The 25408-nt window shown below is 41.6% G+C and overlaps 1 protein-coding gene across 1 annotated transcript; it reads right to left on the bottom strand.

The window, feature by feature from the left end:
- Window positions 1–7000: 7000 nt before the first annotated feature.
- LOC311011747 (sodium- and chloride-dependent GABA transporter 2-like) lies at window positions 7001–16599 on the bottom strand (the record flags this gene model as incomplete). Its single annotated transcript, XM_084006876.1, has 14 exons — window positions 7001–7108; window positions 9973–10143; window positions 10876–10976; window positions 11293–11395; window positions 11475–11612; window positions 11701–11813; window positions 11910–12034; window positions 12193–12296; window positions 13534–13664; window positions 13744–13880; window positions 14118–14205; window positions 14435–14572; window positions 14750–14884; window positions 16446–16599. 14 exons carry the CDS (start codon window positions 16597–16599, stop codon window positions 7001–7003), a joined length of 1746 nt encoding a protein of 581 aa, XP_083863002.1.
- Between the last annotated feature and the right edge of the window lie 8809 nt (window positions 16600–25408).

Here is a 25408-nt window from a genome sequence, read left to right as displayed (position 1 = left end):
AGGAGTAATGTGTGTTTGGTGTTTTTGATTTGTTTTTTTTTTGTATCAGGTCAGAGTTGGTACCTCTGTCTTATTCGGGGGGGTTTGACGGAGGGAGGAGATTCCTCCCAGTCCTGGTGCTGCCTGCTCATCAGGCTGAATGGCTGGCACCTGGCAAGGTGTGGGTGTGGCCACTAGGCCTGAGCAGAAGTACTCTGCTCCGGCTACGCAGTCTCTCTCTGCCTTTGGTCTGGTTTGGATCTCGCACATGGTGTGGGGACTGTTTGGGTCCTGGTGTTCTGGGTAATGGATTATTTTGGGTTAATTATAGGTTTTTGCATCCACACACCCATACATACACATTCAGCCACCTCACTTACAGACACGCATCCATAAAACACTATCGATTACTGATTCCTTTTCTTTTTGAGTTGTTTAATAAACTTCTTTGTTTAAAAAGTATATGTCTGGTGTGGTCTCCACCTTTTTTGTCTGGTTCCCTGATTAAGGAACGTGACAGTAGTGTTAACTATATAGATGTTTTATATTTACTGTAATTATTTTTCCACATTTAGCTCGACATATCTTAGTTAGCTGTTATTGAGCAGACTCCTAGCCAGTTAATGAAATAAAGCCTTCAGTACTTCAACATAATGAACGCATCAGGTATGATGATTGATGGATTGCGTTCTCTGGGTTGGGAACCTTCTGCCCCAAGTGAAGGAGTTTGTGTATCTCTGGATCTTGTTCGCAAATGAGGGTAAATGAAGCGCGACATGGATAAGATTGGATTGCCAAACCCAATTGAAAAGAAGCCTCAGGGTAGAAGCAGAACATTCAAACTTCATGTGGCTTTCAGATTAGCTCAAAAACAGTGCGTAGAGAGCTTCATGGAATGGGTTTCCATGGCCGAGTAGGTGCATCCAAGGCTTACTTCAGCAAGTGCAATGCAAAGTGTCAGATGCAGGGGTGTAAAACACGAAGAATCACGCTTCTCCATCTGGCAATCTGATGGACGAGTCTGGGTTTGGCGGTTGCCATGAGAATGGTACTTGTCTGACTGCATTGTGCCACATGTAAAGTTTGGTGGAGGGGGATTATAGTGTGGGGTTGTTTTTCAGGAGCTGCTCTTGGCCCCTTTGTTCCAGATGCCTTTACGACAGTCAGGGCGATGGTGCTGTTGGAACACACTCAAAGCATTCCTTTTGGCACTTTTTGAATTGTCGGAGCTAGAGAAAGCAAGCCGGCAGAGTTGATGGAATTGTGTTATGTGCCAGTGAGGTGGCACATAATTACATTAACATAATTTTTTTGCCTGTATAATTGTCTTTAGATCAGAGAATTAGACCAACATTTTACCTTAACTATGATAAATATGTCATACAATTTCCCCAGAACCCAAATATAACTTGCAAAAACATGATAGGCATAAAGATGTTATTATTAATAGCATGTTATAGATCCCAATGACAAAGGCATTGCTGCATGCAATTTTCCGCCACATAAATTCCTTTCAGGTGAGTTCATTAATAGGTTCATTGAATGTGTTCATGGAATTGTTGAGATAAATGAGTTGGTCAATGTAGATGCATTTACTAGGCTTATCTAAAAAAAAGAGAGAGAGAGAGAGAGAGTTCCGGCCAATGAAAGAAGTTTCTCAAACTTCCATAGTCGGGAATTGAACCCTGGCTGGCCGCATGCAAAGCCGGCGCATTACCTCTACACTTTCCTCACGTTCGAGAAGTCGTAGTCAGTGTTATATTAGAACATGTTACTCTTAACGGTACTTCCATATTTAATCGCTCGGCAATTCTTGCCCAAGCAGCCTCGCAATTTTTATTTATCACTACAGTATTCCCTTTTTTGGTTATGATGGGTTTGTACTCCTCGTACAGTTCCATCAATAATTTTTGCTCTGGTCTTTTCTGCCATTTTCTCGATGATTCGACATTCACGGTTCTGGTCTGGCCTCATATCCCGTGAACGGCGTAACACACGACAACGTTAACCTGGCTTCAGGGGCGGATCTACCGGGGTGGCATAGGGTGGCAAATGCCACCCTAAAAGAAAGCCTTGCCACCCCTGCTGCCACCCCAGTTGGCAGCAACGAATTCAAAGAAAAGTTATGTCCAATTTGACATTTACGAGAGCGAATTTCCAATGTCCGACTGCAGTGAATACAGCACGAGATTACGTCAGAGCAGCAAGACGCTGCTTTGTTTGAAAAATTTAGTGGCACGATTCGCCAGGTACGTGTCCACAGGCAGCGGTGTTTCCCCTCGTCCCATTCATTGTCTATGTGAAAAGCCGTGCAATGCATTCTGGTAGCGTCGCGGCGAATGTCGAGAGACGGCGCGCGAGTTGGCCACTCCTCATTTGCATAAAGTTGAAGTTGAATCTACGTTATGCTAATCAGAGGCGCCGGGCTCGACTCGCCGCCTCGCAAACACTCGCGAAAATCTTCTAAACTGAATGTTGTGGATCTAAAATAAAGACAGATTCAGCAACTGCATAGCTTATTTCTCGCTTAAAATGTTTTCAGAAACACCTTTCGGTGAACTATTTTCGTAAAATAAGAGAGTTTCCAAACGAGCCGCCATGTTGGTATGCGTGAACTCCGGAGCAGAGAGGACAGCTGTGAAAGCGTTCGTCCAATCAGGTGCAGCCATGAAGTGTACGCGTGATTGTATGAAGGAGAGCACCTGTCAATCATCCTCTAGTGGCAGCCCACCAAGCGTGCAATACTGGGAAGCGGCGCGTCCACTCGCGTTTAAAATCGCCACTGTGGACACGTACCTGGAGCCAGGAGTCGCAAGGAAAGGAGGCACGGGAGGAAAGAGGTAAAAAACTGATTAACTATCTATCGCAAAATGAAATAATAATGAAAGCACAGTGCTAGTATAGTTGCGATGCTGATTTTGAGATGATTAAAATCAGGTTGAAGAACGTTAGTTCTGTGTAAAGTAGGCTAAGAAAGCTAATATTGATTCAACATCTGTCAAGGAAAACATTGTACTAAAGTTACTTTGAATCTTACAGAAATGAAGAGGAAAGGTAGCATATTTAGTTTTTTCTCACCAAATAGAAAGGAGAGAAAAATAGAAAATGAGCTGAGCAAGGTAGATGGAGGAGATGAGGTGGAAGGAGAGAGAAAAGAGGTGGGAGGAAAGAGAAGAGGTGGAAGGAGAGAGAGAAGAGAAGGACAAGGTGGAAGGAGAGAGAGAAGACGAATACAAGGTGGAAGGAGAGAGAGAAGAGAAGGACAAGGTGGAAGGAGAGAGAAAAGAGGTGGAAGGAGAGAGAGAAGACAAATACGAGGTGGAAGGAGAGAGAGAAGGGCAACAGAAAGGTGACAGAGATCAGTGTTTCCCGCAGGATTCTTTTCAGCAGCGGTGGTGTGGTCCCCGAACCCTCTAGGGGGGTCCGGGGGCATGCCCCCCCTGGCCGAAATTTTTTTGTACCCTTTACATTGGAATGCATGAATCTGGTGCACTTTGAGAGGAGAATATGCACTTAAATCCTATTCAAACAGTCCTGTGTATTACTGTAGATGGGATTATTGGTGTTGTAACTTTGCCTTTTGTGTCTTCATTTACAGATTTTTATATTTTTGTATAGTAATATTTAACAAAAAAATGCCACAACGCAAATATAATTTGCACAATTTACTCATCTGCAAATGTAATATATATTATTTAACTATGTTACATATATACATTGTGCACAGTGCATCCCTTAAGAGCTTGTACCAGCCTTTTAACCTCTGAGCCCTAAGCCATTTTTGAGATGTTTTGGTTCGCCTGGATTTATTCTCTTATTAAGATTGCATTCATCACCCTTATAATGCATAGCTGTCAAGCTATCATTTATTTGGGTCACAACCTGGACTATCAGAATATGTGTGCTGCAGTGATGTCGTTTGAATGTAGGAAATTATCAATTAGACAGTAAAAAAAAAAAAAGCAAATAATATCTCACAATTATTTATTGATATGACACAAAAAAGGCAAATTGATTAAGCTTGTTATTGCTTAAAACACTTCTTCTTAGTCTTGGGAGTCAAAAAGTGATGAGAAAATTATAAAATAAATATAAGTTATACATAATAGAAACTATTCATGATCTTTTAAGAAGTCCTTAGGTTTTTTCCCTGCATTTATGCTAATGACCACATGCTTACAGGCGATTAGCATAAATCCCTAACTAAAATACGCGATGAAAACGGATTTTATATGGCAATAAAGAACAACATCGGATCTAACAGTATGGATTCATTTTTCAAAGTTCCCGAAAATACCTAGGCTATAAATTCCTGACTGGATATAAGCTCCTGTAAAGGCTATGAGTGATCCCAAAAAGAGCGACAACACGCACACACACACATAGGCCTACACACACACACACAATACTAGAGGAAAAACGGCACGGAGGTTGCGGTTTATAGATACAATAAAATGATTGGGCTCAGAGGGTTTTTAACACTGGTGGTCATGTAGCGACACATTTTAGCAACTTACTTTCTCTCTCTCTCTCTCTGTCTGTCTCACTCTTTCCTTCTTTCTTCGATCTTCCGCTTCACTCGCTACTGCTAGAATCAATGTAACTTTGCAACCGTGTAGGGTAGCCTACTGCCAACAACTGCCACACTCGCTGTGTATTTTTCTTCTTTGATGTTGGTTACGTGACGATGTGCCGCGTGCTGCGCAATTGACGTTACGCGCTGTACATTTTCTAAAAGGAGCTACGTAAAAAAAAAATGTTTTATTGCAGCGGCGGAGAAAATTCAGCAGCGGCGGCGCGCCGCTGCTGTGTGAACGTGGGGGAAACACTGGAGATAGAATACAAGGCCAAGGTGACCAGGGACAGGAGGAGGTGGGAGAACACCACAGCGGTCAAGATATGGAGGAGGGAGAGCATAAATGTAATGTAAATGGCAGCCTGTGCCCTTATGTAGTGTGTACATACTATTTCTCATCAAACTGTGATAACTGTGAGTAAATTCAGTATATATACACGTCTGCCATATGTTGCCACCCCTCAGAAATTCCTGATAGCTTCTATCCTCTACTGCTAATGCTAGCGCTCGCCGACGCCACTTCCGTGTTTACCTAGCTCTTGCCGTCACGCGAGTTTCACGCGAGAGTATGAAATAGTTTTGCTGAATTTTTATAAATGCTTGTATTATCAGGTCAACAAGTGTTGACAAGTGTTGACCTGATAATACAAGCATTTATAAAGGAGTAAAATGAATAGTGTGAATAAAGGATAAATAAATGAATGAACAATGCATGAATTATAGGATTACATGTGACCAAGTAGATTCAGTAACTGATATCACTGATTAAATTTCATCAATGAAATCAATTATTTGACATTCATCATAAAAGTTCAAAAGAGTAATGCTCCGTTCAGCAGGGTAGAGTTTAAGAAACACCAGGGAAAATGATAAAGCAGTCTCATGTTATTCTAATTTCAGGAACATCCCACATATCACACAGTCAAGTTTAAAACGGTTCTTTCTGCTGACGTCGATTGATACTGCAGTTCAAACCCAAGGAAATGGAAAAACATTTTCGGACTTTTTTTGGCATCTTGTTGTCAATTTTTAAAGGAGTCATCACCAGGAAATCGCAATTTCTCTTGTTAAAACATGCATATCTGTGTTTGACCTCAGTTGAAACTTGCCTGAAAGGCTGGAGTTTGAAAGTGGCGCCGTTTTTTCGCTTCTGCTCTTTTTCCGAACAGGAATAGCAAACAAGGGTGTGCATTCCTAAATCACGAGATTTTGATTCTGCGCCTACGGTGACGTCACCGTGGAGGCTACTTGCATAAGCCCACCCCTCTTTCACCACCCAACCCCCCCCCCCGTCCGCTACCTGACGTCCTGCTGTAAACGTGTCTCTTCAACCGTCTCTGGCTCTTCACTCTCCGGTTCGGGTTCCGACTCTGGTTCGTACATAAATGCCTGAATTCCGTAAGGTTCGTCATTTAGTGTGTGCGCCATGACAGGGGACTGTTTATGTTTTGGAGTCTGCATGCAGGCAAGCCCCCCCGGCTCTGTCCTTCCTGCGGCGAATCAACGCGCGCCTCATTACATATTATACAATGCACATCCGGACCAGTCAAAACCTTGCGCGTAATCTCGCGTGATAAAATCGCGGTACGAAAAAGGGTCAGAACAAGCTCAATGTTTGATTAAATTTTTTTTTTTTTTTTCTAATAAGTTTTACGAATTGATCCAAAGCGATCCAAGGGGGGCTGGATACGTATAAAACCAGGTTATGACTCCTTTAAGACAATCAGAATCTGACTTTGATCTTTTCCCAGAAGAGCCCGACCTCAGCATAATTGTTCTGCCGGAACATACATCATCTGGGGGGCATTGCAGGAGCACTCACTTTGGGCAGTGGCTCCCCCTCAGACAAGCTAGGTACCCTGGTGTCTCAGCTTCAAGAGCGCAGCATCATTCCAGCTCCAGGTCGCCCTCTTTCCTAGGTACCTGGGCGTGAAAGGTCCAAGAAATGTGGCTTTTCCCAAGCTCCTCAGATGAAGAGAAGGAACATCGCTTCTTATAGTCCTTCACTCCAGGCACCTCTAATGCAAACAACAACTTGATCCCCACCCTGCAGTCTCTGGCTAGGTCCATCTGCACCATCAATGCATGTATTCAGTCCAAAGAGGAAGCATCAGCAACCATTGCCACCACCCAGGCCTTAACCAAGCAGGCTTCTTTATGTTTCCAGTCCATTGGCATCCTAAAATTATGTTAATAAAAAGACAATTTCATATTTAAGGACACTGATGATTGAAGCAGCAAAAAGTGATCAATGATGAAAGCAACATAAAATTAAAAGAAAATGGATACAAGAGAGAGTACATTGTGATACTTAAGGATAACTGAGATTTAGGAATGTAACTGCGAATAGATTATTATTAAACTATTTAAGAAAAAAAGACCAGTGACAATTAATGACTGAATGATAGATTGAACTGTCTAAATAATTTGACTTTGCTGGTCACACTAAGTTCTAATTGCAGATGTCCTCAGTTCAACAGTTATTCCCTCCTCTCCCGTTTCTTTGCTCTGCCAGGCTGGATCTTCAGCAGGACGACAAAGGACAGACAAACGCTGGAACACAGGAACAAACCAAATGAGAAACACTATACATTATACAGATTAGTACACACTAATCTAATTTTTATAACTCTCATGGACATTTTCAACCCCAGAGCTTAATGTGTAGGACAGACATCCCCCTCAGGCTGCACCAAAGGATTTGGATGAGGTATCATTCAGTCCAACAAGCATTGACTACCAATCTCATCCAACTAAATGTAAAATCATTGTATTTTATCATGTATTTCTTTTCATACTATTTGAAAATTAGTTAGTTGGTGGCTCTAGAATACATGATTATATGAATAATCAAGTAAAAAATATGAAGCTCTGAGTTTTATAAATATTTTCTTATAATTTATAATAAATAAACACTTCTCTGGGAACCATTACCTTACCGTGGCGGAGAGGTTTGTTGTCTGGAGCTTTGTGCTCCTGGTAGGGTCTCCCATGGCAAATTGGTCTCAGTCGAGGGGGTCACAAGTCACAAATCCCAGGCTGAGTGTTGGAGTTTACCCCGGTCGAAGAGACTGTTGTTTGGTGCATATGCATCAGACAACAGTTAGGAGTATTCTGCCTTTTTGGAGACCCTGAATGGAGTCCTGCATGGGGCTCCAGTAACATACTCCATAGTCCTGCTGGGAGACTTGAACGCGCACATGTTCAAACATAAGGATGCTCATAAGTTTCCATGGTACCAGAGCACCCTAGGCCGAAGGTCAATGGCCGATTTTGTGATTGTTTCGTCTGATCTGAGGCCACATGTTTTGGACACACAGGTGAAGAGAGGGGCAGATCCAGGGTGTGAACTACGGGGGAGCCAGGGGGGTCTCAGCCCCCCTTAATGAGACATGAGCTCCCCTGAAAACATGATTTGTGAAATTTTGGGGGGTTCTCTAAAATATTGGCAAAATGCTGTTTTTTCACATGCATTTCTTTTTTGTTTTGTTTTTTTGTTTTGTCATAATCATGGATCATGTGTAAAATTAGGCTATTTTTAATGTATGATTTGCGCATGAGGGTGATTGATCAGTTTTTCACTTTAATAAAGATACCGGCCTGGATGCAATTCTTGTCCTCACCATTGAAACGTGGGGGCGCTATGTCCTCTGAGGCACGCGCAAGCCCCCCCCCCGCGCCAATATAAGTGAGCCCCCCCTAAAGCCGCGGTATAGTTCGCACACTGGGCGGATCTGATCACCATCTGGTGGTGAGTTGGGTCAGAGGGTAGGGGGAACCTTTGAACAGACCTGGTGAGCCCAAACAAGTAGTGCGGGTGAACTGGGAACGGCTGGAGAAGCCCCCTGGCCAAGAGATCTTCAACTCAGACATCCAGCGGAGCTTTTCTGGCACCTCTGTGGAGGTTGGGGGCATCGAACCTGAGTGGGCAGTGTTCAAAGCTTCCATTACCGAAGCTGTGGCGTTGAGCTGTGGGCTAAAGGTCTTTGGTGCCTCAAGGGGCGGTAACCCTCGAACACCGTGGTGGACACCGGTGGAAGAAGAAGCCATCCGACTGATGAAGGAGTTATTTCGGGATATGTTATCTCGGAAGACTCCGGAGGCGGTTGCAAGGTACTGACAGAAACTCCAGAATCCGACCGACACGCTCTCTATTGTAGAGGCAGAGTTGGAAGCCGATGGAGGATGGTCGTCAATTTCCCTGGTGGAAGTCACTGAGGTACATAAACAACTCCTCAGTGGCAAAGCTCCGTCCGTCCGTCCAGAAATGCTGAAGGCTTTTTTGGTGGAGGGGCTGTCTTGGATGACACGTCTCTTCAACATTGTGTGGAAGTCAGGGACAGTGCCTAAGGTGTGGCAGACTGGGGTGGTTGTCCCCCTGTTCAAAAAGGGGGACCAGAGAGTGTGAACCAACTACAGGGGTATCACACTAATCTACTCCAAGGTGCTGGAAAGGAGGGTTCGGCTGATAGTTGAACCTCTGATTTAAGAGGAACAATTCGGGTTCCGTCCTGGCCGTGGAACAACAGACCAGCTCTTTACTCTCGTGAGGATCCTGGAGGGGACCTGGGAATATACCGATCCAGTCTAAGTGTGTTGTGGACTTGGATAGGCATATTTTTGCAGATGATGTGGTCCTGCTGGCATCATCGGTCTGTGATCTCCAGCACTCACAGGATCAATTCACAGCCGAATGTGAAGCGGTCAGAATGAGGATCAGCACCTCTAAATCTGAGGCTATGGTGCTCAACAGTGGATTGCCTGCTCTGGATAGGGAATGAGTCCTTACCCAAAGTGAAGGAGTTCAAGTACCTCAGTGTCTTGTTCGCGAGTGAGGGGACAATGGAACATGAGATTGGCCGGAGAACCTGAGCAGTGGGGGCGGTATTGCATTCGCTGTACTGCTCCGTTGTGACGAAAAGAGAGCAGAGCCAGAAGGCAAAGCTCTCAATCTACCGGTCGATCTTCGTTCCTACCCTCACCTATGGTCATGAGGGATGGGTCATGACCGAAAGAACTAGATCGTGGATACAAAATTAGTTTACTCAGGAGAGTGACTGGCGTCTCCCTTATAAGGTGAGAAGCTCAGTCATCTGTGAGGGACTCGGAGTAGAGCCGCTGCTCCTTTGCATTGAAAGGAGACAGCTGAGGTGGTTCAGGCATCTGGTGAGGATGCCCCCAGGGCACCTCCCTAGGGAGGTGTTTCAGGCGTGACCAGCTGGGAGGAGGCAACAGGGAAGACCCAGGACTAGGTGGAGAGATTATATCTCCACACTGGCCAAGGAATGCCTTGGGATCCCCCAGTCAGAGCTGGCGGATGTGGGCCAGGAAAGTGAAAGTTTGGGGTCCCCTGCTAAAGCTGCTGACCCCGCAACCCAACACTGGATAAGCGGTTGAAGAAGAGAGATGAGACTCACCTGTCTGAAGGTTCCTGATGTCAAACACATCCGTCCAGCTGCCCACAGTGGCACCATGACCACAGAGGAGAGTGTCATGGTCCACGCTAGTGGGTATGTCCAGTCAGGATAAGTGTAGCGGTCATTGATCCTGAGGTGTTTGTAATCAACCAGGTACAGGATGAAAGAAATCTGTGATAGTGCAGAGAATTATGTTTTTTGAGGGCTAATAATGTAGTTAGTTTTATATCAATATTAGTACATAGACCCTATCAAATAGCCTTAGTTATTCTGCCGGAAGATGTATCACATTGTTAGTGACAAAAAGAACAGGAAGGCTAGAGAAATGCCAGACTAGTCTACTCTTGCTGGACTGTGAACAAAGACTGTTGATACACAGTTTGAATAGCCAAAACATTATCTTTGTTGACCCATAACTGTTCCTGTAGAGCCATCAACAGGTATTTGTCGAATACTTTGTTTTATGACATAATATCAGGACACCAGAGTCACTTGCCATCTTCCGAAAAAGGCTCAAGACTTCACCTTGACTCTGCATAGCATGACCCACTAACAACACCCCCCACCCCTACTACTTTACTCAGACAAGGACCTAACACTTGTTTCTATTTTTTAGCTCTTACTGTATCGGCAATGATATGTTGTGGTTTCTTTCTTTTGACAAATGTAGTTATTGTAAGTTGCTTTGGACAAGGCGTCTGCTAAATGCCCTAAATGTAAATATCTAACTAATCACATCCTTGTCATCCTCATCATGTCTTTAGTGTTAACTGACACACAAAACGATGATAGGTTAACACTTAGCTTCCAGCACCTCTGTGATCATGTACAGTCTAACAGACCAGCCAACATGATTGTAGACTCTTAGTCTTGTTATTTAAGCAAAACAACTTTTTCACTCACCAGTGACAGCAGAGGAATGATGAATTTCCAGCACAGTTTGAAGAAAATAGATGGTCTCTGTCCTGTCATGTCCTCAATTATGTTAATGAGACGATCAGCACCTAATAAAAATGGACAGACTTTACATTAGACCAGATTTAATATCATACAAGACTGTTTTATTAGCATTTTAATTAAATTAAGAATGTGACAAAGGAGGAAATATTTGGTTACAATCAGAAAATGCAACCAATACGACTAAAGCTATTTAATGAAATCTCACATGAGCGACATTTTTATTCATCCTGTTTTTTGATACTGACCAGTTAAATAATGTCAAAAAGTCATAACTCATTGTTGCAAAAAGACATTTAAAAAACAAATAAATACAAATAGATCATATCATGAGAAAGAGAAAAAATATAGATTGTTACACACCAAATATCCAAGCCAGAACCAGACACTCGGATAAAGCCATGAAATACAGAGAAGCTCTGGAAGCACCATAATAATCAACAAACAGGAAGATGTAAATCCCTCCCTGCAGTAGGAAGAAATTTGATTTTAAAATTTAAAATGTTTTTGAAAACAGTGTGCCCCCATGGAAATATTGTACTGACCTCAGTGACCAACATCAGATGTGTGAGGAAGAAGAATGTACAGATGAAAAGGACGAGCAGCTCACGTCTTCGTGGTTTATGAAACAGCTTCGGACACAAGTCGCTTAATGAGGTTATAAAACTCTCAATTATCACAAACTGGGAATGAAGTACAATAAGACAATTATTCATTGTTGCACTGAAATAAACTGGTAAATCAAGAGGTAATATGACAAAAACATCTTACATGTGTGTCAACAGTCAGTAGAATGAGCATCAGGAAGAAGCAGACAGTCCAGAACTGTGGCAAAGGCATCGTGGCTGTTGCCTGAGGGTAAACAATGAAGGCCAAACCTGGACCTGTGAATAAGAATTAAACAAGAAAGAGAACGTAATGTGTGCTGTCTGGACTTTGATGCACTTTGCTGAAATTTCAACAGCATATAAAATCTTTACCAGACTCAGCCACAGCATCAACAGTAACACCCTGTTTCTGAGCCATGAATCCAAGTACAGAGAAGATGACAAACCCAGCAACAAAACTGGTCCCACTGTTCAGCAGACAGAGCCAAAAACAGTCCCTAAAGGTCCCAGAAACACAATAGGCCCTTTTTAAAAAAGAGACATTCCTATGGTACATATCTTTTTAATATATTTTCTTTAAATATGTCTGTAATCAGACTTCTAAACCTACAAAGTACCATATGCAAATAATTCTGACACAATTCTGATTACATACTTGTAACAGTTGTTGTTGTAATCATTATAGCTAGACAGGACATTTAGAGTCCCTGCAGTCAGACTGTAGGAGAACAATATTTGAGATCCGGCTTCTCTCCAGACCTGTAATACAAGAACAGGTCAATTATCTTCTTGTTAAACATTCAGTGTGATTCCAAGCAATAACTCTGAGATGCCTGATAAATAGAGGCCCTTATCCAGGTCATTGTACAGAATGGATGATAACACAATGAAAGGATGAAATTGTAACAATCCAACAACAGAAAATGAAGGATGTCACTTAATTCCCAGCCAACCATTTCCCTTTCAGTGGAATCAACCTTATCCATCACATATTTGTGTAATTCACGTCATGTCGAGTCATCACAGGCACACAAAAGACAAACATCATTGAAAGAGACTATTGATGCAGCTAGTGTAGACAGAAGGAGGATATGGTTGCAGGCTTTTTGTTTAATGCCTGGCCAATCAGAATGGGTACAAACAGGGTTTAACAGAGGTGAGTCGATATACAGGGTTAGTATGCATCTGCGCTTTCTCTATATTGAGCACTTGTCTCCTGTTCGTCCGTTCTTTGATGGATGGACAAAGTTTTGTGCCATTTATTTAGTGCATTTTTTGAGTATGGAATTCGAAAAATCACTCAGGCTGAGCCTCCGTGTGAATTCCCTCTGTTACCACTACGGCATGCAAGTATCACCTGCTGCGAGGTTGTCCAAATTGGTTGCCTCGTCTTTTCGCCCCTGCTCTGTACTGAACTGTACTTTCCTCCTCCTCTTCATTTGGACAGTTAAGGTCTCATTGCTGCAGCTGATGTTAACCTTCCTCATTATAAACACATTGGTTATTTTCATACATTTTTCAGCTTCTGCCTCCAAATGTCTTTTCCTTTTCTCCCTGATCTTCTCTGCTCCAACTTTTCTCTTTTTGGTACCATTATCCGTTATCTTGTATTTATTTTTGCATTTACTATTACAGCATTAGCTAACTTATTTCTGTTTAGATTAATTTAATTATTCCCAAGAGACCTCTGACATTACATGGATGGACGGATCCACAGATTCTTCAGGAACGGGAGGATGCGACGACTGTAGTAGTCACTGCACCTAGTAGCCTGTTTTGGTCCCTGTAACACCAGTCCGATGGGCTGTATAAATAGACAGGCTCTGGCTCCAATTAATGATTTGCCAGGTTGTATAAATACTTTTGCCTTGAGACGTGGTTTGGAGTTGAAGCATAATATACCCTCAAGAAATACCTTCACTACACATTTTTAAATTCTCATCCTATTTAGTGATACCCAAGTAATTCTAAAGTGAGGCTCAAATAAACGGGCCACCTCAAGGTTAGCCAGGCGGTTCAGGTCTGGATATAGGTAGTAGTAGATCCCTTCTTGAGCTCCAGGTAGGGTCAAGCCTCTGATGAGCAGCACCAGGAGCATTACGTAGGGGAACGTGGCTGTGAAATAGGCTACCTTAAATACAAAGAAAATTTAGGTTATTGACGATTGCATGCACAGCAAATACATCAATATTTTAAATTCTTCCACTGACCTTTCCAGAAGATCTGATGCCTTTCCAGATACTAAAGTAGCAGAAAACCCAGCAGACCAGAAGACACAAGGCCAGTTCCCATCTCACACTGCCCAGTTCCTCAATGCCTCCAGACATGCCCAGCACCCGCCGTCTGAGGAGGCAGGAACTTACGGTTACCCCTAACATATCATTCATGTTATATGAGTCACGTATTTTAGCTATTCTTTGTTTTCTTTAATAGATGTCTCTAGACACCTTCCAAACTGTTGGATTTAAGCATTTTGCAAAATTGCATTCAAATAGGATCAAAAGGTAGCACTTAAACATATATTCAGTTTTAATCATTATTCTGTTATGGATCATTTGGAGATAATTAAGTCATACTCACTCCCAGAACTCAGTTGCAGCAGAGGTGGTGTTGGTCTGATTTGCACTCACATTGGATGAAGTGAAAGACTGAACACCAACACAGTTTGCTGAGTTAAGGGACAAACAGAGATTTTATTGAGACCAAATTAATTAAAGACCTTATAAATGTTAATGTCGTGAGCTGGTGGCTTATCATTTCAGTGAGTCTTTCTGTCAGATAAAATCAACATTCCTCATAACTGACCACTGTGTTTTAGTTGAAATGCTGTGACCATTAAGTTAAATGCAATCCAACTTTTATGCTTTAATAAATTAAAGTTAACTTCACAGCCTTACCTGTATTCCAGGAGTTCTCACAGCTGACCCAGGGGAGCTGGGATCTGAATGAGAACACCAGGTAGAAGATAGACCAAGCTTCAATTAAAACGTAAATGGAGTAAAGTAGTGTGATTATCAGTTGTCCAAATCCAATTCCTACAGCACAAATACAAACCACAGTTTTAAAACACAGCACCTATTGAGACATAAAACATTACCGACAGCTTGAATGATTCAGAGAAAACTGCCATGGTACAAAAGCATTATTTATAGAGTGTGATTTGGATTACCTCTCCTGTTATCTGCACATTAGTTCAGTTCAAATCAGCTCACCTTGGGCCAGCGGACACAATTTCCTCCAAGACATGACAAATCCTTCCTGGGTGTACTGACCAACTGAGCTCTCCAGTAGGAACAGGGGTATCCCATACACCACAGCTAACAGACCATATGGTATCAGAAAGGCACCTAGTTAAGAAAGTGCAGGTATGCCCAGAGAAAAGACAAGTTAATTCAGTGTCATCTATTCACTGCATTCAGAATTTGTATGTACTCACCTCCACCATTCTTATAGCAGAGGTAAGGAAATCTCCACACGTTGCCCAGGCCGACAACATTTCCTGCAGCAACCAGGATATATTCTCTTTTACTGGTCCACTGTCCTCGGTCGCCAGTCCTCTTCTGATTTTCCCTTTTCCTTCTGGCTTTATTGTTTTGAAGATCAGGGAAGGCTTCCATTGTGTGTTTCTGTTATGAGTCCACAATCCTTCGATTGTCCAACGATTCCAAGATCGTTTTTGTTTTTATATGTGTCTTTTGCTAATTTGACTATATTCCCAACACATTCATCATATTTAACTAAAAAAACAGTTCCAGTGGTGAAGATGCCACCGGTCTGTTTTGCAATAGCCCGAGGAGTTCCTAAATTAAGAGACACTAAAAAAGACATTTTACATTTTCTGAATTTGTATAATACACCTCCACCAGTCTTTTTTCAAACAATCAGAAAAATACATGATTGGGGTCTGATGTTTGCCACTGCTGTTCCCAAGGTCAAAATTTAAGTTTGAACCTCAACCACTATGATCACATCATAGTTAGCTGCTAGTTTTTAGTAGCAGCTAACTTTTATGTAATAGTGGAGACTTCCTTTACCGTTTTCACAATTTGTTTCATGCACCAGGACACCAAAAGAAAGCATTGGAGACAGATTGCTATCTTTTTTTATACCAAGTGATTGAAACCATATGAAATGATATTGGTGCACATATGAGGCTCTGTGGCAGCTGGGCTATTGTCTTTTCTTTTATGCGTATGTTTTATGTTTACAGTATACATACATAGACCCCATCTGGAGAAGCCACTTCAGGACACCTGCAGAATCCAGTTACACACGGCAAAAAAACATATAGGCTACAAACTTATCATGTGCAAGCAATAATATGTTTGGATTTTCCTCCTGTTTAAAATTATAAAATAAAATGTGCTAATCTATTGTTAATTATTCCAGTGTTCATTAGACATATGTTTAGCACTTCTCCATTTCCATTTAAAGTGGATGAGGAGGCGCTATTAGCGCCACATTGACTGTGATGATGGGACAGTTTTTCAGACCATGAGGCCATGCTGCAGCTGAATTTGAATAACAAAGTTGTGTATGGTTCTTCAAACTAATATCTCATTATAATTGCCTGAATCCTTCATGCTGCATCTTACACATTTCTGAACAGTCTGTGATATTTCATGATGGTATCTAATGTAAACTAAATGTAAACTAAATATTAGATTACGTATAGTGAGTATATAACACATCATAGTCACATCACTGTTTTTGCATGTTTTAACCGATTTTTTAGAAATAGTGTGTAGGCTACTTTGCACCAAAACATTTAGTAAAATATGCTGACTTGTTTAATGGAAATGACAAATTAATGAATTAAATTTTTTCACTCACCAGTCAGCAATATTATGGTACATTGTGGTATTTTGTTGCACTACTACACAGAACATTACACTCTGTATAATTCACCTCCACCATTCTTGACGCAGAGATAAGGAAATCTCCACACGTTGCCCAGGCCGACCACATTTCCTGCAGCAACCAGCATATATTCTGTTTTACTGGCCCATTGCCCTCGGTCTCCAGTCTTCTGATTTTCTGTTTTTTTAATGTGTCTCTTCATCTCAAGATTAAGCACTTCATCCGCTGAATGCTTCAGTTACAATTCAGTATTCAGTAAGTAATGAATATGAATAATATATGTATTTTTATTCAACCACATCCTGTGAAAACCAGTCACTCTGGTCTAAAGTAAACAAGAAATCATTTAAGTGCCCCTTGGGGTTCTCTGTATATTTGCACATCCTTAGACATTTTAATCTTATGGGGACAAAACTATTATCAAGCAAAACATTTGGTGCCTGAATGTACTGTTTTAATCTGTTATACAAACATTGTTTCAGGAAAGAAGAAAAACATCAATATAACAGCTGAACTCTTAACCAGTTGACACACAACTGTTGCACTCTTGTAAATTAGATTAAGCTATGGATGCATTTTGTGAACTACTGAAATATTTATAGAGTAAAGTGGAAGACCCAGACTTCAATGGAGATTTGAACAGAAGGATAGCCTCGTGCAACTCATTATTTTCATTTGAACAAAGCTACATTGATTACAATATGCTTGTATACAGTATGATAGCTTAAATGTCTAGTTCATGTGACTTTGACTTTGGTCACATGTAGTTGTCACTTCAGATATCCTCAATTCAACAGTCGTTCCCTCTTCCATTTTTCTCCTCTGCCATGCTGGATCTTCAGTGGGACAACAAAGGACAGACTAACGCTGGAACACAGGAACAAACCAAATGACTAAATTTACACACTACAAGAATTATTAGAATAACTACAGGAGATATTTGTGGCCATTTTAATCCCTTTAGACCTGGTGATCAACCAATACCAATAAACGACTGCACGCACAGTGAACTTTCATTATTTTAAAAATGGTCTGCTATAGCATACTGTTAAAACATTTAACACATGACTACTGACCTGTCTGAAGGTTCCTGATGTCAAACACATCTGTCCTGCTGCCCAGAGTGGCATATGAGAACAGAGGAAAGGGTCATGGTCCATCTTAGTACGTACACCCAGTCAGGGTAAACGTAGCGGTCATTAATCCAGAGGTGTTTGTAATCAACCAGGTACAGGATTAGGGAAATCTGTTAATGTCGTGGACAGGTTTTATGATACATAAAGAGTTAAAGCTGGAGTTGTAACAGAGTAATGGTGTCCTGGCCTGTCACTGCCTACCTAATTGCTGCCGCTCTGCACTGTGCTCATACCACTGCTGATGCCATCCCAACCCACAGCATCATTACAGAAGAATAGCACCCACCCTCCTGTTCACCCCATGTTAGAACTGCTAGCTCAGTTTGCACCGTTCATGCTGTAAACACTGTTAGCTGCTAGACGGCAGTTCAGCCGTCACCATATTAAGAGCCATGCAGAGGCAATCTCTCAATTATAGATTTTTTTTTTAATTAATTACAAATTTAACACCTTTTTAATTAAACATCAACGTCTACATCAAAGAGAACCTCACCAAAAAGAACGCAGACATCGCCAGAACAGCTTGTCAACTGAGGAAGGATGGCAAGATACAACACACCTGGACGGCAAACTGCAGAATCTACATCAAAACAAAGGGAGCATCAGCAGAAGAAGTCAAAGTAATCCAGATCAGGAGTAAGGATGAGCTGGAGAAATACGATAACTAAGGTATGGCTCACAAACACTCCATAACTACAGCACAGCAAAGTTCAACGGTTCTTACACGGACTGACAGACTGATGGGAATATCTGAAAGGATTGCTGAGCAGGGAAGTGTGGAGCTCATTACAAATCAACATGTGGATTATACCTTATCTGATACCTTATCTGACCCGAAGGAAGGAATTGACCCGGACAACCATTTCTATTTCATCATGGCTGGGAAATGTCAGTACTACACTGAAGTTCAATACAATGATAGCATTGAGATGGACGGGAAACTGTAATTCACTTTAATAGCAGGAGTCTATACACCAACTTTGGCCACATCAAGGAATACCTAAATTACTTCAAAAACCCTTTCACCATCATCGCGGTGTCAGAAACATGGAATAATGAAGACAAAGGCACAGAGTTTTTCCTGGATGGATATAATCTTGTATGTGTTAACAGGAGGAACAAAGGCGGAGGAGGAGTGGCTCTATTCATTGACAGTAACACCAAGTATGAAACAGTACAAAATATGTCTAAAGCTGTGGATCACTTGTTGGAATGTGTGACAATTGAAATCTGTGTAACGAAAGGTATCTCGATGAGTTCATTGTATACAATGGGCTTACAACCTCTCATCACACGCCCTAGCAGGATCACTACACACAGTGCTACTCTGATTGATAACATCTTTACTAACGTTACTGACACAGCAAGTGGACTCCTGATAAATGATATAAGTGACCACCTACCTATCTTTGCTATCTATGACTGCAAATTCACTGTGGGACAGACACCGAACAAAAACATACACATAAGGGTCAGAACTGAAGAAGGAATGAATACACTGAAAAATGAACTACTGATACAAAACTGGAACAATGTTTACAATGAAACAGATGTGAATGATGCATATGATTCCTTTTTGCAAATATTTAAAACACTGTACGACAGACACTGTCCTGTGAAAAAGAGACACCCAAATCAGAATAAGGAGCAGAAACCATGGCTCACAAAAACATTGATAAACGCCTGCAGAAAAAAAAATACTCTGTACAGACAGTTCATTAAATCAAGGACGGCCCAGTCAGAAGTGAGATACAAACGGTATAGAAACAAGTTAAACACTATCCTAAATGAACGCAAGAAAGAATATTACAGCAATTTACTATCAGAAAACATGAAGTATACTAAAAATCAATGGGATATTCTAAACAACGTGACTAATAATAAAAGTAAAAAACCAAACTACCCTCCCTACTTCAAGTACAACAACATGCAGGAGGATAACCCGGAGGTCATAACAAATAGATTCAACCAATTCTTTGTAAACATCGGGCCAGAGTTAGCGAATGGCATTCCTGACTCACCCCTGCACTGGAGCCACTTTGATAAGGATGGAGACAGAAATCCCAGCTCAATGTTTCTCACACCAGTGAAGGACACAGAGATTAGACACCTGGTCAACAAATGCGTAGCCAAAACTTCTACTGATGCTGAAGACCTCGACATGAGGCTAATTAAGAAAGTATTAGATGGAATCATTTCACCGACATACATTTTCAATCTTTCAAACCGGGACGTTTCCCACCAAAATGAAAGTTGCCAAGGTTGTGCCACTGTTTAAGAATGGTGACACACACGAGTTTACCAACTACAGACCAATTTCAATACTGCCACATCTGTCAAAAATCCTAGAGAAGCTATTCAACAATAGGCTCATCAACAAACATAAATTGTTATATGACAGCCAATACGGCTTCAGAAGGAACCACTCGACTGCCCTAGCTCTAACTGAGTCTGTGGAAATCATTACTGACGCCATTGACCAAAAACATTATTCCATAGGAATTTTCATAGACCTGAAAAAAGCATTTGACACCGTTAACCATGATATTTTAATAGCTAAACTGGAGAGATATGGCCTTAGAGGTGTAGCACTGCAGTGGGTCAAAAGCTATCTACACAATAGATCCCAATATGTCAAAATAAATGATAGCACATCGACTAGCTTGGACATAGTCTGTGGGGTCCCACAGGGGTCAGTTCTGGGTCCAAAGCTGTTTATACTATACATAAATGATATATACAAAGTGTCAAATACTCTGAAATTAATATTATTCGCGGATGACACAAATATTTTCTGTTCGGGGAGTGACTTGAACCAACTTGTGGAAACAGTAAATCAGGAAATGGCTAAACTTCAAGTGTGGTTTAATATAAATAAATTATCACTAAATCTTGGGAAAACTAAATACATGCTATATGGGAAAAGAGGCTGCAACAACAGTCCCAACATTTAAGTAAACGGAGTTAATATTGAGAGGGTCCGTGAGAATAAGGTTCTGGGAGTGATTATCAATGACATGTTAAGTTGGAAGCCACACATAACACAATTAAAAAGGAAGTTGGCCAGGAGTGTGTCCATACTTTGGAAAGTACAAAAAATACTAAATCAAAAAGCACTTCATCTGTTATACTGCACACTAGTCTCTCCGCACCTGCAATACTGTGCAGAGGTGTGGGGACACACATATTTATAAAGGCTCCACACAGCCCTTGTTAATTCTCCAAAAAAGAGCCTTGAGAATCTTACACTATGCCAACTACAGGGCACACACAAATCAGTTATTTATCGAATCAAGAATACTCAAACTATATGACTTAATAAACTATTGCACAGTACAAATGATGTACAAGGCTGCTAGAAAAAGCCTCCCTCACAACCTGCAAATACTTTTCCTAGACAGAGAGAGACACAATCTTAGAGGGAACATGATTTTCAGGCAAAGGAAGGTACGAACTACGTTAAAATCCTTTTCCTTATCGGTCACAGGTGTTAGAGAATGGAATGTGTTAGAAGAAGAAGTAAAAGCAACACTAAGTGGCTTTAAGAAAAAGTATGTAAATTCAACTGTTGACCGGTACAGATTATTGCATGAGAGTTGAAAAAGGTCTGAGGCACGAATCAGCAGACATGGTGTTGTGTCGGGATGGGAGCATAACTAATGAACATTCTGTACCCAAACAATAAGTTGAACCTGAGAAGCTTGTATGGTACGATGTCAGTTGTACGTAGCAGGGAGTACAGCTCTCTGTACCACCTACTGCTGTAACATGTTATGTCAAATGTCACAAGTAAAAGAAAATGTTATGTCAAATGGAAAATGCTAAAGATAAGATAATATTATGATGACGATTTTATCCTGTGGTTAATGGGGGCGGGAGTAGATAAGCCTTGGCTTCTCCCGCTTTCCCTTTCGGCCATGTGTATTGTATTATTTGAACAAAGTGTGATGATGATTTAACTGACATGCCCGAAATGAATAAATAAATAAATAAATAAAGCATGTAAAATAATTAGTAGCCACAAAGAGCAGTTTCTGACTCACGAGAGACAGCAGAGGAATTAAGTATTTCCAGCATAGTTTGAAGAAAACAGACGGCCGCTGCCCTGTCATGTCCTCAATGATGTTATTAACACGGTCAGCATCTGATGGACGTCCAAATTATGCATTTAGTCCAGTGTTGCCAGGTGAGAAATGTAGGATTATCGTACCAGAGACATAAAATTATCGTATTTTGAGGGAAATTATCGTACACCCGTCATAACCAAAATAACAAGTCTATTGATCCGCTGTAGTCACTCTAGTGTTGAATAGCGTCTAACATGTTCACTCATTTTCAGTGCTTCTTCTTCCAGACTGGCTCTGCTTCTTCTTAATTTTTTTTAATTTTTTTTCCTCACTCATGGGGCGGGCGCAGCGGACTATTCAGCCAATCATGGCCGTTGTTCTGAGGCAAACGCATACACGTCACTCGTAGCTCACATTTAGAAAAGCATGATTGGCTGGAATTTCCAGCCAATCGTGAAACAGATGCCTTCAGATTCACAAAAAAACTCCGACAGACAGTTGCGACAGGCTGATTACAACCAATTACAACCACACATTCACGGAATGGTGAAATTATCGTATTTCTGGTCTTTTTTGGGATTATTGATCGTACATCGTACAGAGGGCAAAATTATGGTACAAATACGATAATTATCGTACACCTGGCAACACTGATTTAGTCAGTATTTGAATTGTGCAATACACTCTTTATTTTAGTTTGAGTATTGTGGGGTAAAAACTCCAGAGCCCACAGAGCAACCAATTGGCTTTGTGCTGAAAGCCCGTAACTGGGTGAGGAAGTTTGAATATACTAAATTAAAATTATCGATGCACCAAAAAAAAAACTAACTCTGCAATGTGACCAGCCACATTTCTTATGTAGGAAAAACAGTCACCTTTTTCTCCTGAGAAACCTCTGGCCAATTTTTAATGGACTGAACATTTACATCTAGGGCATTTAGCAGACGCTTTTGTACATTTGTCAAAAGAAAGAAACCACAACATATTAGGGCTGTAGCGATACACTAATCTCACGATACGATACGATATACGATATTCAGCTCACGATACGATATAAATCACGATATTCAGTCAACGATACGATTCGATACGATTCGATATAATTCGATACACTTACATAATTTTCTGAAAGATTTAAAAGGTACAGTGTGATTTTGGTGACATCTTGTGAGTGTTCCATTTACTTGGATTGAATTAATATCACCTGAAAGAATCAATTCCAGTCTCCAGCTTGCAAATGCTGGACAAAATAAATCAAATATGTGGTGAGAAAATAAGTTACATTTATTGAAGTGCAAACTGTAACTTACAAAGCACACACACACACAGTGGCGCCGCCAGCCGGAATCCTGTACGCACTGTGCGTAATTTTTTTGAAGGTGCGCTAGATATTTAAATTTCAGTGGGTGACACCAAACAACGTCTGCCCAGGCAAGTCAAAGCTTTTCTTTTCGATGCATGTCTCTCTCCCCGGGCCGGGAGAGTTATCATACCGTACTGTGCGTATGTGTCCAAGCGTGTGCGTGCCTGGAGTGCTCACAAGCGTGCGCTTGTGTTTAGGGCAGGGATGGAGGGCACAAAAAAAATATTTGCACCGGGGCCTATCACCATGATATACGTTGTATTTTGCCGTTTCTGTGCGTACATTGAAATTGAATCCTGGCGGCGCCACTGCGCGCACACACACACAGAGCAACGGGGTGGGCTGGCTACGGGGCGGGGGGTGGAGTTTTGGGTGTCTACAGTAATATGGCTTATTAATTTCATGAGGTTATTTACTCAGGGTATATACAGGAATCCTGAAGCTAATTTCAATACCTTTTTAAGACTTTTTCAAGACCATCCCAATATTTTTGAATACCTCACCGCCACTTCAATATGCAACATTTACATCAGACACTTTTAACTTAACAGTTTTAGTTTGTGATAAAGACTACAGACCACTAAGACCACTATGGTACAACAGAATTCAAAATAGGCTGGGCAAAGTTTATTTAAAAAAAAAACATTGCTCCACTCAAAAAACAACAATCAGGACAGTCATGACATGTTTCTTTTTTGTAGATTTTTTGAGCGACTCATCAAACATTAAGACGAACTGCCCAGCCTTGTTGATTGTGTTGATGAGCTCCTGCTTGAAGTATGGTGCTAAGCCAAGTCGTATAATGTCACCAGATTTGTCCTTACCACAAGCAAAAGTCTTGGCTATGTCTGAATCGGGAAACATGGCCCTGAAAACGTCAGCCAAGTTTTCGTTACTGTTCAGCGAGTGGTGTTTCTCCGCTGTGTGGAGACACCACAACAACTCCGCACGCAGCGTTGCCGCGCCGCCCAGCGCCACCCTGATGTCAGCAGAAAATGCGGATGCAGAGTGAGCCGAGGTTGTAGCCGTAAAGTTAGGTTCAGGTGCGGCTGCCGGTGGTAGTGTGACGGCACTAGGTTGTGGTAGTGCACAGAAAGCAGCAATGGAGAGCTGCCGCTCTCGGCGGCTAGCAGCGGCTTTGTGGCTAGCACAACACATGTGGGACCTTAATGCCTTAATTCCCATAGACACGATGTTAATCCTCTTCTTGCACAGTGTACAATATGGACTCCGCAAACTTGCACTTCCCCATGACCGTTCACCAAGCCTTCTCTTCTGTTTTTTCGCGCTGAGAGCATCATGTGACATAGGTGCGTTCGTAATAGGCACTGGGAGCGCCAGAGCGTACTTTGTGAATTTCCGAGTGCACTCTGGCTCTCTCGGAGACGGTTTACGAATGCACCCACAATAGCGTAGTTTTTTATGTACAGGTTCATCTTTGTTTTTTAAGGAAACAAATACATTTTTACACGTTCACAATGTTTTTAGGATCCAAACTCTTGGACAGCGAATTCAGAAAAAATACCTTCAAAATTTAAGACTTAGTAAAGTCATGATAATACTTTTTTAATACTTTTTAAGGGTCTTAATTTTCCCAAAATTTATTTATCACCTTTTAATACTTTTTAAGACACCGCGGATACCCTGTTACTTACCCACGATGAAAAAAATAGCTCTGAATGAATAACAGCTGAGCAGAAGCACTTGTCGACCGTCGCGGAGAAATACGCGTCTGGTCTGAACTGGGGGGCAGCGGATCATGTGTGATTTTCGTGGCCGTGACGCTTTGCAGCAGCTGGTGTGAACCTGGCGTCATGCCGGCGTGAACCGGGCGGCCGCTGAAGCACCGCGAACGAAGCACGCTTCCTTTCGGCGCCTTTGTTAACCGATAGTGCAGTTCAGACCAGACGCGAAGCGCCGCGATCCTGCAGGGCCGTCTCTCGGCGCAGCGAGCAGAGTGCCAGGGGGAATTGAATGGGACTTAATGTATCGATACTCGTGGCTAAAAAATCGATTTATATCGCAGAATCGATAAAATCACGCAGCCCTACAACATATCATTGCTGATAGAGTAAGAAAATAGAAACAAGTGTTAGGTCCTCCTCTGAGTAAAGTGCTGTTCAGCAAACATACCGTTTTTCATGAAGTGAGTCGATCACAGAATCTCCCTCCTTGCTGATAACTTGGTTTATTTTTGTTTTGTGAATTTTTGCAACAAATATGTCCGGGGTTCCTGTGCGTAATGAAGTTTGTCATTTGACGGACGAAAAAAGCTAATGTGAAACAATGAGCCTGGTCATTTCTCTGCATGAGAAATACTAGGTGTGGCGTGTGCAAGGGCGTAACTTTGAGTTGAACATTGGGGGGGTTGAGATTTCCGCCTGTGATATACTGTGACAGGTTGGGTTTACCAGCCCAAATATATAGTTTGTGCCTAAAATAAAG

Source organism: Eutrigla gurnardus, assembly GCF_963514095.1.
Source record: "Eutrigla gurnardus genome assembly, chromosome: 4".
In the NCBI taxonomy this organism is placed as follows: Eukaryota; Metazoa; Chordata; class Actinopteri; order Perciformes; family Triglidae; genus Eutrigla; species Eutrigla gurnardus.
Note: the sequence above shows the minus strand (reverse complement) of the source record. Positions and strands in the feature narration are given on the sequence as shown.